A 14517-nucleotide genomic window follows, 5' to 3' on the forward strand; every position below is an offset into this window, starting at 1 on the left:
CTGCCCTCTCACCCTCTTTGGGGAGAAGAGCAGACCAACTCCTCTGGGTCTGGTCCAGTGAGCGGCTTTGGTTCTCTTCATTCCCTCCTTATTCTCCCCTACACAATAGAAATTGGTAGTGGGGGGCGTGTGCGCATCTGGTGCCCACCCCTCCCATCCGTCCTGCTGAAAGCTCATTAAAAAGGCTTGCTGTTAATGAGCTATAGGGATCATAGAGCTGCCTTCTCATTAGAGGGGGCAGGGCTATGGCCATAGGATGCTGGCGCAGGGATTTCTGTGCCCCCAAAATGCAGTCCGCAATTACGTGAGCGCAAACCCCTGGCACCCAGTACCCCCTACCCCTAAAAACCTTACAGCTTGCCCGTCCCATCCCAATTCCCCTGGATATGTAGCCTTCATACACATCCCCAATTCCCTGGCTATGTAGCCTTCTACAGAAAGTTCAACTGGCCTACAGATTGAGTCACGTCACTTCCTTTTAGAAACTCCCTCCGGTGTGCGTTTGATCTGTGTGGGTCGTTTCTCTGTGGACTGACTCCTGTCATCCCGAGTTATGAATGTGTAATGCCACAGCACTGGATGAAGGACCCGCTGTGCTTGTTCACATCCGTCTGATGTGCTGCCTTCGACTTTCAGGAGCCGGTTCGCCATTCCTACACTGAGACCAAAACACACACAGAGATCGCTTTGCCTCAATTGTTTTAATGAGACTTCTCATAACCAGGTCAATGACAAAATGGTATCAAGTTTACAAAAACACAGTGGCATAGTTCGCCTCATTGCAGTCAGCACAGACAGAGAAACCAGGAATGCTGGGGGAAATGGAGTGAGGCATACAGCATACAATCAATTGATGATAACGATGGCAACGACATCTACATGTAGGAGTGCCATTTTACGTACATAACATTGGTCCCTGAACAAGTATACTCCACTCATGTCCATCAATCATTTACATTTTACCCTATCACTACATTTCATACACAAAGCATAGAATTGTTTTTTCAAAGTGTCCGAAAAGGGTTCCCTGCCATCAGTGTATATAGACATCAATAATGATCATGTCAATCCCAGTAGTCAGCAAAACGTTGGTGACACTTCACTCAAACCATGTTCTCAGCCACAATGGCAAACGTAGCCAAAGGTTAGCGGCATCATTGTTGTTGGCATAGGCTCACTTTCCATGCACGTAAAACAGCTTGCTTATGACGTCATGGTTCGGATGTAGTTAGTTAGGCATTTGACCGAAGGTTCAAGTCAAATATTACCAAAAAAATCCCCCTGTATACACACACACACACACAGTAAACATACAGACACAAGTGCTCATTCGGTGTTACCCACAAAACTCTCCCACCTATCAACAAGCCATTTACTGTAGCTCTCTACCCTGTAGTACAGCAGTAGATAGTGGTTAGTAAACGAAAAGTCTAACATGCAGTGTTCATAAATAAGGACAAATTCAAAAAAAAAAAAACAACAAAAAAAAAACAGGCAAAAGAAAACATTTTCAAATGGCAGCAAAACATGCATATGTAAGCTTCAAGCAGTTCAGCGTAAAAAAAATAAAAAATGTAAACAAAGGAAACAACAACACCCCCCCCCCCCCCAATTATCAAGCACAAAAGGAAATAAATTCACACGTTTCATATGAAGTTAAATTGCAGTTTTTTTACGCATAGGAGCTAAGGAAATCAGCAGATGAGACTTATACACATATATATAAAAATAACATCGACACAGAGGAACAACACAATCTTGCTGGGCCTCGTGAGCCTCATAAACTTTACATTAAGTGGCAAGTGTCGTGACAAAGAAGCACATTTAAAAGGAATGACAGACAAACTACAGGCAATCTATGTTTGGGTTCGTTTCCCCTTTGACCCAGTCTCCGTCCAAACTACTAGTCTTTAATTCGTCCACAGAGTGAGACGACCACCATCCCAGTTGTCACCAAAGCAACGGAACAGGATATGAAAGCCTCACTATTGTCGCAATCTCTTGCCACTAGATATAAAAAAATAAAAATAATTAAACCTTTTTTTACTTTCTACATTTGACAGTTCTGATTGGTTCACTCACTCAACATAGTGATGATTACCAATCAATTGACCACTGGTGTCCACTTCCTATATTCTGCTGGAGCATGGTGATCAACGTCCTGTGTTCTGGTGGACTGTGGTGGTTGACTTCCTGTTCTCAAGTCCTGTTTGCCCTCCACCTTTCCATTGCATGTCTGGGTTTTGTGCTGTGGTCTAAGTAGGTGGATTTGCATATGGTAATTGTCAGCTCTGGCGAGACGTGATGTACCTCAGCATTGCACAGATAGGGAATTCAGAGGAGAGCAGGATGGTACCTAGATTCCAGTTTGAATTAATCCCCAGTTGAGTGGTAGGAAAGGTTCATTACATTTATATGGATATTTATGTTGGCCAAAGTGGTTGGTATGATTGAGAGTCCAAGCCAGTGCTTTTGAATGTCTTAGTCAGTGTACAAAAGTGTGAAATGATGGATATGCTGGACCCGTAGTTTACACCAAGCCCACATCCACACTGCCTTCAGTAGGAAGCTCACCCACACTATCCTCCACTATGGCTGGGCTAACAGTACCATCCACCTCCCCTTTCTGGTTCTCCTCAGCCTCCACTCCCACGTCGATGGCAGCCATGTTGCTTTCTTTTTGGTCCGTGCTGGCTTCATCCTCCATCTTGATGACCAACCCGTCCTCCATTTTGACAAGGGCCCAGTTGGCATCCGCTGCACTGGCCTGGGTGTAGGCCCCGACGCTGGAATGGCTCAGCCCATGCACCTTCTTCAGGTGTTTCTCCAGGGTAGCGTACACAGTGAAGGGCACCCCGCACAGCTGGCACAGGAACGGGGCGCGGGCCCCGTGGGCGCCGTGGGTCTTCATGTGGCGTGTGAGCTTGGAGCTCTGGGCGCATGCGTAGCTGCACAGGCCACACTGGTAGGGCCGTTCTCCCGTGTGGCTGCGCCGGTGCACCGTCAGGTTGCTGCTGTTCCGGAACTGTTTCCCACAGTACTCACAGGCTTCCTCCTTCTTCTTCTTCCCTGACCCCCCGTCGTTGTTACCACTGTTACTGCTGATGACGCCGTTTCCTCCTCTCCGTTCGCTCTCCCTCTGCCACTCCTGGACCACCTCGATGTCCCCGCCTGCAAGCCACTCCTTCTCTCCACCCGCCATCTCTCCATCCCTCTCGCTCACCCACTCCCCCCCTACCTGAGCCCTCTCCTCCCTCTCCGGACGTTTGGGGGTGCAATTTCCGCTGGCGATGCCACTCTCCCCGCTGCCCCCCGTCTCTCCGCTTTCAAGTGACCCCCCTGAAGGGCTGGCGTAGGGGGACGCATGCTGGGGCTCCTCTTGACCCTCCACCACCTCTCCTTGGGGTTGGAACAGCCTGAGCAGGCTCATGTCTGGACCTCCAGGCTGGGAAGAGAGCAGGATCAGTCCAGAGCCTGGGGAGTGAGGCTTGGACTGGGATAGGTCCAACTCAGAGGTCTCCCTCTCCCCTGGTCCACTCAACACCCTCTCTCCTGCCCCCTGCATTACAAATCTCCCTCTCATCCCCTGCCGACCCCCCTCATCCTCCCCTACCAGCCCCACCTCCACCCCCTCGTAGCCCCCTCCTGTCTCTCCGCGGTGACTCCTCATGTGGCGAGCCAGCTGACCACTCTGGGCAAAGGCCTGGTCACACAAGCCACAGTGGTAGGGCCGCTCACATGCGTGGGTCCTCCGGTGGGCTGACAGGCTGCGTAGGGACTGGAAACCCTGGCCACACAGCTCACAGGGAAACCCCGCCTGGGCGGGTCCGCACTGGGGGTAGGAAGAGGTGGCCGGGGGGGATGGCGACGGAGAGGTAACCAGATCTCCAGCGGTGGTGAGGATGGTGGTGTTACCGCCCTCAGCCAGCTCTCTCAGACAGAAGTTGAGGGCCTGTCGTTCTCTGGAGGAAGGGATAGAGCTGGCCTGAGAAGCTGGCCTGCGGTTCTGACGAGGGCTGAAGATGCGGGGCAGACGCAGAACGGAAGGGTGGAAGGCAGTGGCCAGGGTGTGGCTCAGTTGACAGGGATCCAGGGTAGCTGCAGGTTTGGAGTGCTGGTGACCCCATCTTCCCATCTTCTCCTCGTCATCCTTCTCCTGCTCACCGTCCTCCTGGTAGATGCTGAAGGAGTGTGTGTGCTGGGCGTGTTGGAGCAGGGCCCAGGCAGAGGGCAACACACACTCACACAGTTGGCAGGTAAAGCAGGACGGCTCTTCTGCCACAGAAAAAAAAACACAGTTAGTAAGCAAGCCAAAACGACATTAGCAGAAACATTTTCTTGATCTGAAAAATGTAAGGGATCTCAATAGGTTTTTATTAAAACAGCACATATCAGACAGTAGGAACTATTGTGGATAGCTAGGCAGTGATAGCAGAATACTGGAGAATACAAAAGGAACACAGCACAGAAAAAGGCACTCTGGTTAGGGAAGTACATAGGTGCAGAGACACTAAGCCTGTTAAGTCAGGGAAGAGTGAGTGACTACAGCAAGAGGGAAGATGCGTAACATTCTCTGGTTCAGGTCTACAGGACGAGGTAGTCTGAGTTACTTTTTTTTTAAAAAGCATTGTTCCTGCCTCTCTTCCTTTTTGAGACAGAAGCCAAGGAGAGAGGGACTCAGAGATAGCGAAGGCTGTTGATGGGACCAGAAGCAGGTGAGAGATGAACGACAGAGACTGAGGCCAGCAGAAAGGGGAGACGGATAGTCAAGTACATCTGGAGAAATGTTTTAAATGTGGTTAGCATTGTCTCTTAACCGAGAGCCACTCTCCAATTAAGCTGCAAATTGCTAATTAGCGGAACCGAGAAAACGAAGGCTTTATGTAAATCAGGGACTGACTCAGCCTGCTTGACAAATGAGGCCTTTCTGCATAAATCTAAATTGGAAAGAAGATCCTCAAATTGAGGGGGAAAACAGTTCTATTTTTTGTAAAGGTTCAAAGCCGACTCTGGTATAAGCCTCTTTCATGTTTCCTGAAGTCAAAATCCTTCTGTATTTTACTGGAGGGGGAGGAGAGAAAAGATGAAAAAGAAAGCAACTCTCTCTCTCTCACGCTCTGCCTGGAGAGGATAGGAGATGTGGTGGACACATCCTTTAACTTAGCCTGAAGAGATGAGCAGAGCAGGAGAGAAGTTGGTATATTTTATGAAAAGTGGGGTGAATGAGAGCGCAACAAAAAAAAAGATAAGGAAAGCGGGAGAAAGATCAAAAAGGATGATGTAGCAGTGCGGGTCGAGAAACACCACAAAAATGTGTCACCCCTTGGATTGTACTTCAGACCCATCCTCCTACCCCTCCTAACCCTCCAAATCTCTCCCCGAGGGGGGGCTTTTGTCTTGGGCTCCTGGAGTGAAACACAATACCCAGCCGGTTTCTCATTCGCTCTTTCTTTCCCTCTCCATCTTTTTTTGTAAGGATTCCCATTTGGCCCGGGGTAGCACTTGAATATTAAGCAGAAGCAATAACTGCTAATTAAAAATGCAGATTGGCTAGGAGCACTAACGAGCAGTAGGCAGAATCTCCTCTCCTGGGGGAGAAAGAGGGAGGAGAAAAGAGTGTGGGGGGAGATTGAAATAGGGCAAGCGAGAGTCTGTTGAAATGGGGGGGGGGAATAATGTTAGAGATGAGAAAAAACAAACAAGTCGAATAAATAAAAATAAATGAGACCGACGCACACGTTATTATAATCCATCACGTTCTTCCATTCTCAATCACATACACACACATTCTAGTGTGAAGGGACACCTATCCGTTGTGGGTATAATTGCTCTTTCAATTTGAGTCATCTTCCTCAAGCAGACATATTCACATGCCAAGGGAAGCCAGCTTTCCCCAAAACATCTACCAAGAAAAATATACAATAATTTATCTTTGGTCCATTTCATATTTTCCTTCAAAATCGAATGTACAGTATCGCACCGGAGAAAGCAACCGAGCGAGCGAAACAGCACCCCTCTGTCTCTGTATATGTAGCCCATCTATCTGATGCTGTCTGGTCAAAAATAGTATGACATTGTTGCCGCCCATAGTATTGCGAGCATTTAGCCTCCCTTTATAAATAAAGGTATAAATAAAGGTATAAAATAAAAGCCAATCAGCGTTGAGCTAAACTGAGTGAGCTCAACTGTGAATTGTCCTGGTGCGTAAAAAAAGGGAAGCAAGTTTGGATTGGGCTTCACGCCAATCACATCGAGAGCAAAACATATAGACAGAAAAAAATATATTGTGTTGTTTTCCTCAGTTAGTTGGCTGGCTAGCTAGCTAAAATTGGCCCTTTCCTAAATTATCCATGAATGGAGATAGGGATTTGGACTTGTGGTTTTTACTTAAATCTCCGTACTGGCAAATGATTATAACGGCACTTCTGATCCAAGCAATAATTCATACATTGTGCCCCTGGTCTGAGAGGATGGAAGTTCAACATGTAGCTAGATGTAGAACGCTAATGTTAACTAGCTGGCCTGGCACATTGATGCTCATGAAAAGGGCGTTAGGCTAGTGAGCAAGCACTTTAGCCAAGTAGCCTAGGTCAACAAAAAATTAAGTGTGTACGGTATGACAGAGTCATAGACCATTTCGTCAACATGAAAGAGAGGATGGCATTGGCGTTTCTCTACGTGTAGGGTGAGTCAACATGTTCTCTACTTGAACGCACGCACACAGCGAGCCATGGACAGCCACATGATATTTAGCTTACGTTGATTGGACTAAATTGTTTTATGGTATATTTTAGTTGTCATAGCATAGGTGATTTGATGACGTTGAAATGGTGCTGGAATAGTGGAGTCAGCTCCTGTCTTCTTTGCGACTTGCGCTAACTCTCCGTGGTTCTAAATCAATAGTTGTTTAGTGGTCCGAAAATGTTGTAAACATCAACTTGATTGACCATGCTGTAGGCCATGTAACTGTCTGTCACATGAAATATGCTTTGTGGACTTCACCGGACAGAGGTTGCTTTCTGGATTTACGATGAAACAAATGTGTGGTTGAATTTATTCTGCCACTGTCTTGGCGCATATATCACAGTCGCAAGGCATATGAACAAACAGGTTATAGAGCAAACAACGCAATTATCACAACACACAGGTTGTAATATGAAAAAAATTAAATGGGCTTGGCATCACCAGGGATTTTAGATAGACCCACAACACGTAGCGCATACAGTACTGTATCAAATCATACAAAACATTTAACTTGAGTTACTTAACCCTTGTGTTGTCTTAAGGATAAAAAAAAAAATGACCCGCCACTGTTTAACAGCAGAGACATTTTTTCAATTTTGACTTTTCCTAGAGTGACCCCAACATTAGAAAAAGTGAAACGTCGCCTTTGTTCATATTTCCATGAAAGCTGTACACCACCAGGGTACAAAGAGTGTCTTAGGGTCATTTTTGACCCGGCAGTTATAAAATAATTCACACACCACAAAAACACACACACAATGAGAAATTTAGATTATGCGTGCTACTGATTGAACTCAGCCAGCAGCTCCTGAAGAGGAAGATCACCATGGTTGGCAGAGGTAGAAAGAACAAGCCTGAGCTCCCCCCTGCACTTCTCACAACAAGGGGGAGAGAGGCCTTCTCATCAAAGTTTACCTAGTAACCGAAAGGTTGCAAGATCGAATCCCCGAGCCGACAAGGTAAAAAAATAAATAATCCTGACCCCTGACTTGCCTAGTTAAATAAAGGTCAAATAACATTTAAAATATGAAAAACACCACCACTGTTGTATCTTACCTCCCAAATAGGAACAAAATGTGGTCCTCCTGAGCACACGGCACAAAACGGCTGAGATCAGTGATCGTGAGGACAGGAAGCCAGCCATCATCCTGGACCACAACCACAACAAAGGAGGCGTGGACAACCTGGACAAGGTGACTGGAACTTACAGCTGCAGGAGGACGACTGGTCATCTTCCATAACATCATTGATGTGTCCTTGTACAATGCCTTCGTGATATGGAACAAGATCAACCCTACCTGGGTGCCTGATAAGTGTTCCTGGAGGAGCTGGGAAAGGCCCTTGTAAGCCCACACATTCAAAGACAGCAGCGCTTGTGAAAGCTGTTCAGGGGGCTGAATCTTGTTCTGATCCACCTGAGGCTGCAGCAGGCAAGAGGATGAGATGCCAATTCTGCCTCCCCAAAGAAGGACTGTAAAACAAATACTGTGTGCTGCACGTGAGAAATACATCTGCAAAGTCCATCCACACACACTTGAATACTGTCCTACATGTGCTAATTAGAGTTGATTGATTTATGTTCTTCATGTTTTTGATTGATTTATGTTCTTCACGTTTTTGTTTTGTATCTATTATCTTATTCATATTTATTGTTGTTGTTTATACACCTTGTGGGTGGGGGCAATGGTTAAAAAATTGGGAGAAGACTAATACCTTGTAGTTGAATATCTCATTGTACAGTATATAAGAATATATCACTATGTTGCCAAAAAAGCTCAAGACATTGCTTCCCTTCAATAAAATGCATTCAAAACGACTTTCTGCACATTTTTGCTACTTTCTTAGGCTATACAAGTGCCATCTCGTGCAACAACAAAAAATTAGTATGTTTACAACTATGCAGTACCTTTAGCAATACTACTTCAGTAAAGAAAACAATTAAATAGTACCCGCAAAACACCGTGTCTCAACGTCAACAGTGAAGCGGCGACTCCAGGATGCTGGCCTTCTAGGCAGAGTTCCTCTGTCCAGTGTCTGTATTATTTTGCCCATCTTAATCTTCTTTTTTATTGGGCAGTCTGAGATATGGCTTTTTCTTTGCAACTCTGCCTAGAAGGCCAGCATCCCAGAGTCGCCCAAACACTGTTGAAATTGAGACTGGTGTTTTGCAGGTACTATTTAATGAAGCTTCCAGTTGAGGACTTGTGAGGCGTCGGTTTCTCAAACTAGACAATCTAATGTACTTATCCTCTTGCTCAGTTGTGCACCGGGGCCTCCCACTCTTTCTATTCTGGTTAGAGACAGTTTGCTCTGTTCTGTGAAGGGAGTAGTTCCCAGCGTTGTACGGGGTCTTCAGTTTCTTGGCAATTTCTCACATGGAATAGCCTTCATTTCTCAGAACAAGAATAGACTGACGAGTTTCAGAAGAAAGTTATTTGTTTCTGGCCATTTTGATCCTGTAATCAAACCCACAAATGCTGATGCTCCAGATACTCAACTAGTCTGAAGGCCAGTTTTATTGCTTCTTTAATGTGCACAACAGTTTTCAGCTGTGCTAACAATTGCAAAAGGGTTTTCTAATGATCAATTAGCCGTTTAAAAAGATAAACTTGGATGAGCTAATATAACGTGCCATTGGAACACAGGAGTGATGGTTGCTGATAATGGGCCTCTGTATGCCTATGTAGATATTCCATTAAAAATCTGCCATTTCCAGCTCCAATAGTCATTTACAACATTAACAATGTCTACACTGTATTTCTGATCAATTTGATGTTATTTTAAATGGACAAAAAAAGTGTTTTTCTTTCAAAAACAAGGACATTTCTCAGTGACCCCAAACTTATCAACAGTTCAACCTTAGTCTTTTCCACTAATACCTCCTAACATTTTAAACAACAAATCTAAATTCTAAAAACGGTTGATTGACATTAGATACACGTTTTCATGCCCCAGTGACTAATTTCGTTATTAAAAAGTTGAATTAAAAGTTATCTTGCTTTGCTTGGTTGGAGATACGGTACGGCTCTTGTGTAGTGCACGTGGGTAACTGTGTTGTGTAAGCCTTTGGGCACGGAGAAGAGAACTTACACACAGACAGAATAAAAAAATTAAAAAGCAGCTAGAAAGTGATAAAGCGGTTGAGAGCGAAAGAAGAGAGAGAAAACATGTAAAACAGGCAGCGAGAGACCGAGAGATAGAGAGAAAACATTAAAAAAAACAGGCAGCAAGAGAAGAGACCGAAAGAGAAAAACGTGGACAGACGGAAACAGAGCATGCAGCAGTCCCCTGAGCGTTACACAAAGGAAGGAAGTGCAAGTGGCTGTGTGAGAGAAAGAGTGCGCATGTATGTCTAAGGGTCTCAGTTTCAAAAATATGCATATGAACAAAACACTTAAAATAATATGTTTTATTGTCACATACACTGGATAGGTGCACTGACACGTGCTGTTTTACAGGATAAGCCATAGAAGGACGGCGCCCCTGGTGCAAATGAGCGTTAAGTACTTTGCTCATGTGCCCATCGACCGATTTTTCACCTGATAGGCATGAGTATTTGAACAAGCGACGGTTCGGTTACTGGCTCAACGCTCTCACAGCTAGGCTACCTGCCGCCCTAAAGCTATTCTAACCAGAGTCGTTCAGACCATATACTGTAAATAGAATCTAGAGATTCTATTTCTATGGTTCAGACACACAATGAGAACTTGCTTTTTTCACTTCTAAATACATGACCTTTACATACTGTGAGTTTAGGCCCCCCTCTTACTGCCTACATAGTCCTGCTTCAGATGCCTAGTAGAAAGCGTCTTCGGTAGGAGAGACAAGGAAGGAGACCATGGGTGCATCTCAATAGTCATGTCACTGTTCTTCACTCCATTCCTCCCATCTCTGTAAAGATGTTGGTGAGGAGACAAGGGGAGGAAGTATCACTCGACTGTTTACTATCAGAATGCAGATTGGGATGCCCATCTGATGGACACCACACACCTGCACTGAGAAGCCATGCAAAACACATCAGATCGATGGTGACACTATCCTTTTAAACATGTCGTAACGAAGTACGACCACACCGCAGCCTGTTGTGACAATGAGATGGTGTCACCTCTCAGCTTAGCACAGCCAGTCCTCAAGTGGGTGCAAGCCATGTTATTGCGTGGCCAGAGAGCACAGTGCCTTGCCCTACGTTGTTTACCTGGCCACTTCACCTGAGAGAGACAGAGTCAAGGAGATGGAGGGGAGCTCAGGTGCACTGGAGCCCTCAGGGGCCCCCTGGGGCCTCAAAACACTGCTGCCTATCCTTTCCACACAATTACCTAGCGCGTCGCTAACTCACAGAGGCCTCCTCAGCACAGCAACGCCCAGCTAATGAGCTGGACTAGGGGGGACAGTTGTTAGAAGTGGGGGGGGGGGGGGGAGAAAACAACATAACAAAAAAGTCACTAATTAGCGACCTGCCGGCACTCACCTGTTCTGTTAGGCTCCATCTTCACCTTCACACTATGCTCCTCCCCTCTGGACGTGTCTGTCACTCTCCTCAGCTCCACGAACCCAGCCTCTACCTTAGTGACATCACCGCGTCGCTGTGTCCGGTTGGCTGGGGAGGGAGGGGTGTGGGTGCTGGGGGCGTGATTCCGGGAGCGGCAGCCCCCCTGTTTGTGCTGGATGAAGGCCAGGATGTGGGCGAGAGGGAAGGCCTGGCTGCACTGCCCACAGGTCAGCAGGTCACGAACCTCCTCAATACCCCTGACCCGGGGAAGGGACCCCCTCTCCTCCAATGATGGAGTGACAGCGTCCAAGGGCTCAGGGGCATCTGAGAGAAGATGAGAGACAAGTGAGGGAGAGTCAGAGAAAGAAGAGGGGGAAAGTGTAAAATAAAATTAGGGCAGGGGAGTGATACGGGAAAGGCAGCGAAGACAGAGAGAGGAAAATGAAGAGAGTCAAGAGGAACATTTAAGAAAATAGAAACTTGTATATTCTGTCCATCATGTAAGATCTTACAGCAACAGGGAGGCAGTGGGTGGTCAGACACCATGTAGATTGGGCAACTGCTGATACGGTCTTCAGAGAAAAACAACCCCTCCGTTTTTGTTTTTTTAAGCGCTACTTTCGATGCTGAGCCACTCCACCCCACACGCTCCACCAGGGCTACAGAGGCAGTCAGGCTATTCCGGTCAGCTGATACTGACCACTTCCCCCTAACTAACCCTTTGACAGCTCCTTTCACTGAGATGGCAGGCTGCATAGTGGTATGTCTTCACTGACACCATTGCTTCCTGTCTCTATTGGTGCTGTGAGTAGAAATATATCTATTTTTAATTATACCATTCCCAAGGCCTGGGAGAAAAAAACTAAAAAAAACAAACACCTGTCAATACATTCTCAAATCATCAACTACTCAAGTGAGAGCAACAACTAGGCAAGGAACTGACCCGTTTATCAGCGAGAAAGTGAGTGGCCATGACTTGAAGATGTTCAGAGTCACTCAGGGTTTGAGGTCAAATGACTCATTTATCACCAAGAGAGTTGAGTCTAACAGGAGATTACTCAAATGAAATGTGAGCTTTAGATTTAAGCGCCTCTCGGGGATGTAGTCTGGTTTCCAATGTCAGTCTCTCATCAGTGCCATAAATGTAGGCTACAAAAGAAAAATGCCCATGACTCATATATGACCCAAGTAGACAGTCAAAGACAAGGACGGTTAATTGCCGTTGGTCAGGTTTGAGTTGTTGGACTGGCCCTCAACAATCTTTTATCCACTTGTGAGAGTTGAGGCAGGGAGTGAGTAAATATGGTCATGTACACACCTTAAAGCTTGGACCGGATTCACTTGCCCGGACTAGGCCGAGTACAGGACAGGTACAGACAGTACAGTCGCGCTGAGTAGCTCACCGGTGGTTACTCAAAAATGTAACCTTTCCTGTTTCAGTGCTGCTCACTGTTTGTGCAGACAAGCTAGGCGCGGTTGCACGCACACCATTGAAGAGTCAAGGCTTGTGGTCAAACTAGGCACGCTCTACTGGTCTTCGTTGGGGGAACAGAGAAAAATGATGTTGTTTCAGAGCATTTTTCAGTGTTTTTGTCAAGGGTCTGCCATCCGTGACCGAGGGAAGAAACACGATATCATCAACGAACCCGTGGTTTAAGCAGAGCCTGTTATTTTGATATAAAACTATATAATTTATGATAACCTACATAGGCCTATACACAAGTCAAGTGTATGGGTTATCTAGGATATATTTTGACGAAACGGCTATAAAGTGGTAGAGGTCAGTGGAGTTGTTGTGAGGGCAGACTATATCCTCTCCTCTCTCGCCTTGTCACACGGACACAGTGTCTAGAACACGCGGTCTGCCCCACAAGGAAGCGTTCATGTTAGCAAAAATATGAGATAATTCAAAACAGCCCCCACAGACAAGACAGAAAGAAAAACTAGAAAAAAAAGACAGGCCAGTAAAGAACCCAGATTTAAAAAAAGCATTACCCATGTTTAAAGCCACCTTTTATGTGTAGTTTATGAACACATTTAATTGATTTTAACTTCATTTGTTGCACAGCTGAGTGTAGCCTATATATAAATCGTCTCTTTAGAAAAATATATTTGATAAAGTTAAATCATTGATAAAAGTTAATGTCAAGGTGCGCATACCCCACAAAGCCTGACTGGTACAAACCCCCCCCCAAAAAGCGAAGTTTAACATGAATACATCGTATATGAAATACATAAAATGCATATAGCCATCCTCTTATTAGTAAACTATGGCCATAGCCTCATCTCAGTTTACCTTGAATTGCACTCAGGTGTTGCGGTCGGCTGCCTTGTTTGCGTCTGGACATTCTGTTTGATTACACCAGGCAAGGTTTGTCCGGTGTATCCACACTCCTGATCGGAATCTAACTTAATTGATCAAGTTGATAAGAATACTGGGTAGTTCAATGGCACGGACGGGTCGTGGCTCGCTGTGTACCAGCCAGTGTTCAAGTTCAGGCTACCAGCCCCGCAGCGGAGGAAAGAAGGGGCAACATGTTAGGCGCCGCCCGCCACTATACTACTCCGACCCCGACCCCGCCCTCTGCACAATGTTACATACACACACATACCTTGTTTTACTCTCACTTGTGGGGACCAAACAATTGATTCCCATTCCAAATCATATTTTCCCCTAACCCTAATTCTAACCCTAATAGCCTTTTTTTCTTATGGGGACCAGCAAAATCTCCACTTATTCTAATGTTCCTTGTTTTACTTCTGGTCCCCACAAGGATAGTAAAACCAAAAACATAATACACACACAGAATCCTCATGCGATAGTGTCATCACAGTCTAGACTGGTTTGGCTTGTATAAGCAATCAATATTAGTGGGCCGTTTATTTCAGGAACTATCTCACGCAATTATATTAAAATGCACGTTGCAGAATACATGGGATGATGGGAGGCAGCCATAGGACTTACAGCTGCACAGCCACTTCCCTCTTGCACCCCTAGCCTACATGCAGTCTACTGGTTATTGCTGCTTGCTAAGGATGTGGGTGAGGCGGAAGTGGCTTTAACAAGGTCGCTGAAGACAGGTGTTTTGCTGTCCGGCTGATTTCGAAACCGAAGTAAACGGTCTGTTCGTTTCTCCTTTTGTTACTCACCAGACGGCACATAAAATACAGTGTGGGGGGGGGGGACATGGGCCTGACCTTAAACTTGTACAAAGTTAAACTAAGCAGCCAAGGCGCTAGCCTATCTTGGTTGGGAAATGATTCCGACGGATTAGGAGACAATA

The 14517-nt window shown here is 45.9% G+C and overlaps 1 protein-coding gene across 1 annotated transcript; it reads right to left on the reverse strand.

The window, feature by feature from the left end:
- Positions 1–680: 680 nt before the first annotated feature.
- On the reverse strand, positions 681–13772 carry LOC129832409 (B-cell lymphoma/leukemia 11A-like). The gene is made up of 3 exons (XM_055896444.1): positions 13530–13772; positions 11213–11557; positions 681–4275 (listed from the first exon to the last, which is right to left on the reverse strand). The coding sequence occupies exons 1-3, from the start codon at positions 13579–13581 to the stop codon at positions 2531–2533; spliced, it is 2142 nt and encodes a 713-aa protein (XP_055752419.1). The 5' UTR covers positions 13582–13772; the 3' UTR covers positions 681–2530.
- Positions 13773–14517: the final 745 nt, after the last annotated feature.

The sequence above is a fragment of the Salvelinus fontinalis genome, chromosome 33, assembly GCF_029448725.1.
Source record: "Salvelinus fontinalis isolate EN_2023a chromosome 33, ASM2944872v1, whole genome shotgun sequence".
NCBI classification, from domain to species: Eukaryota; Metazoa; Chordata; class Actinopteri; order Salmoniformes; family Salmonidae; genus Salvelinus; species Salvelinus fontinalis.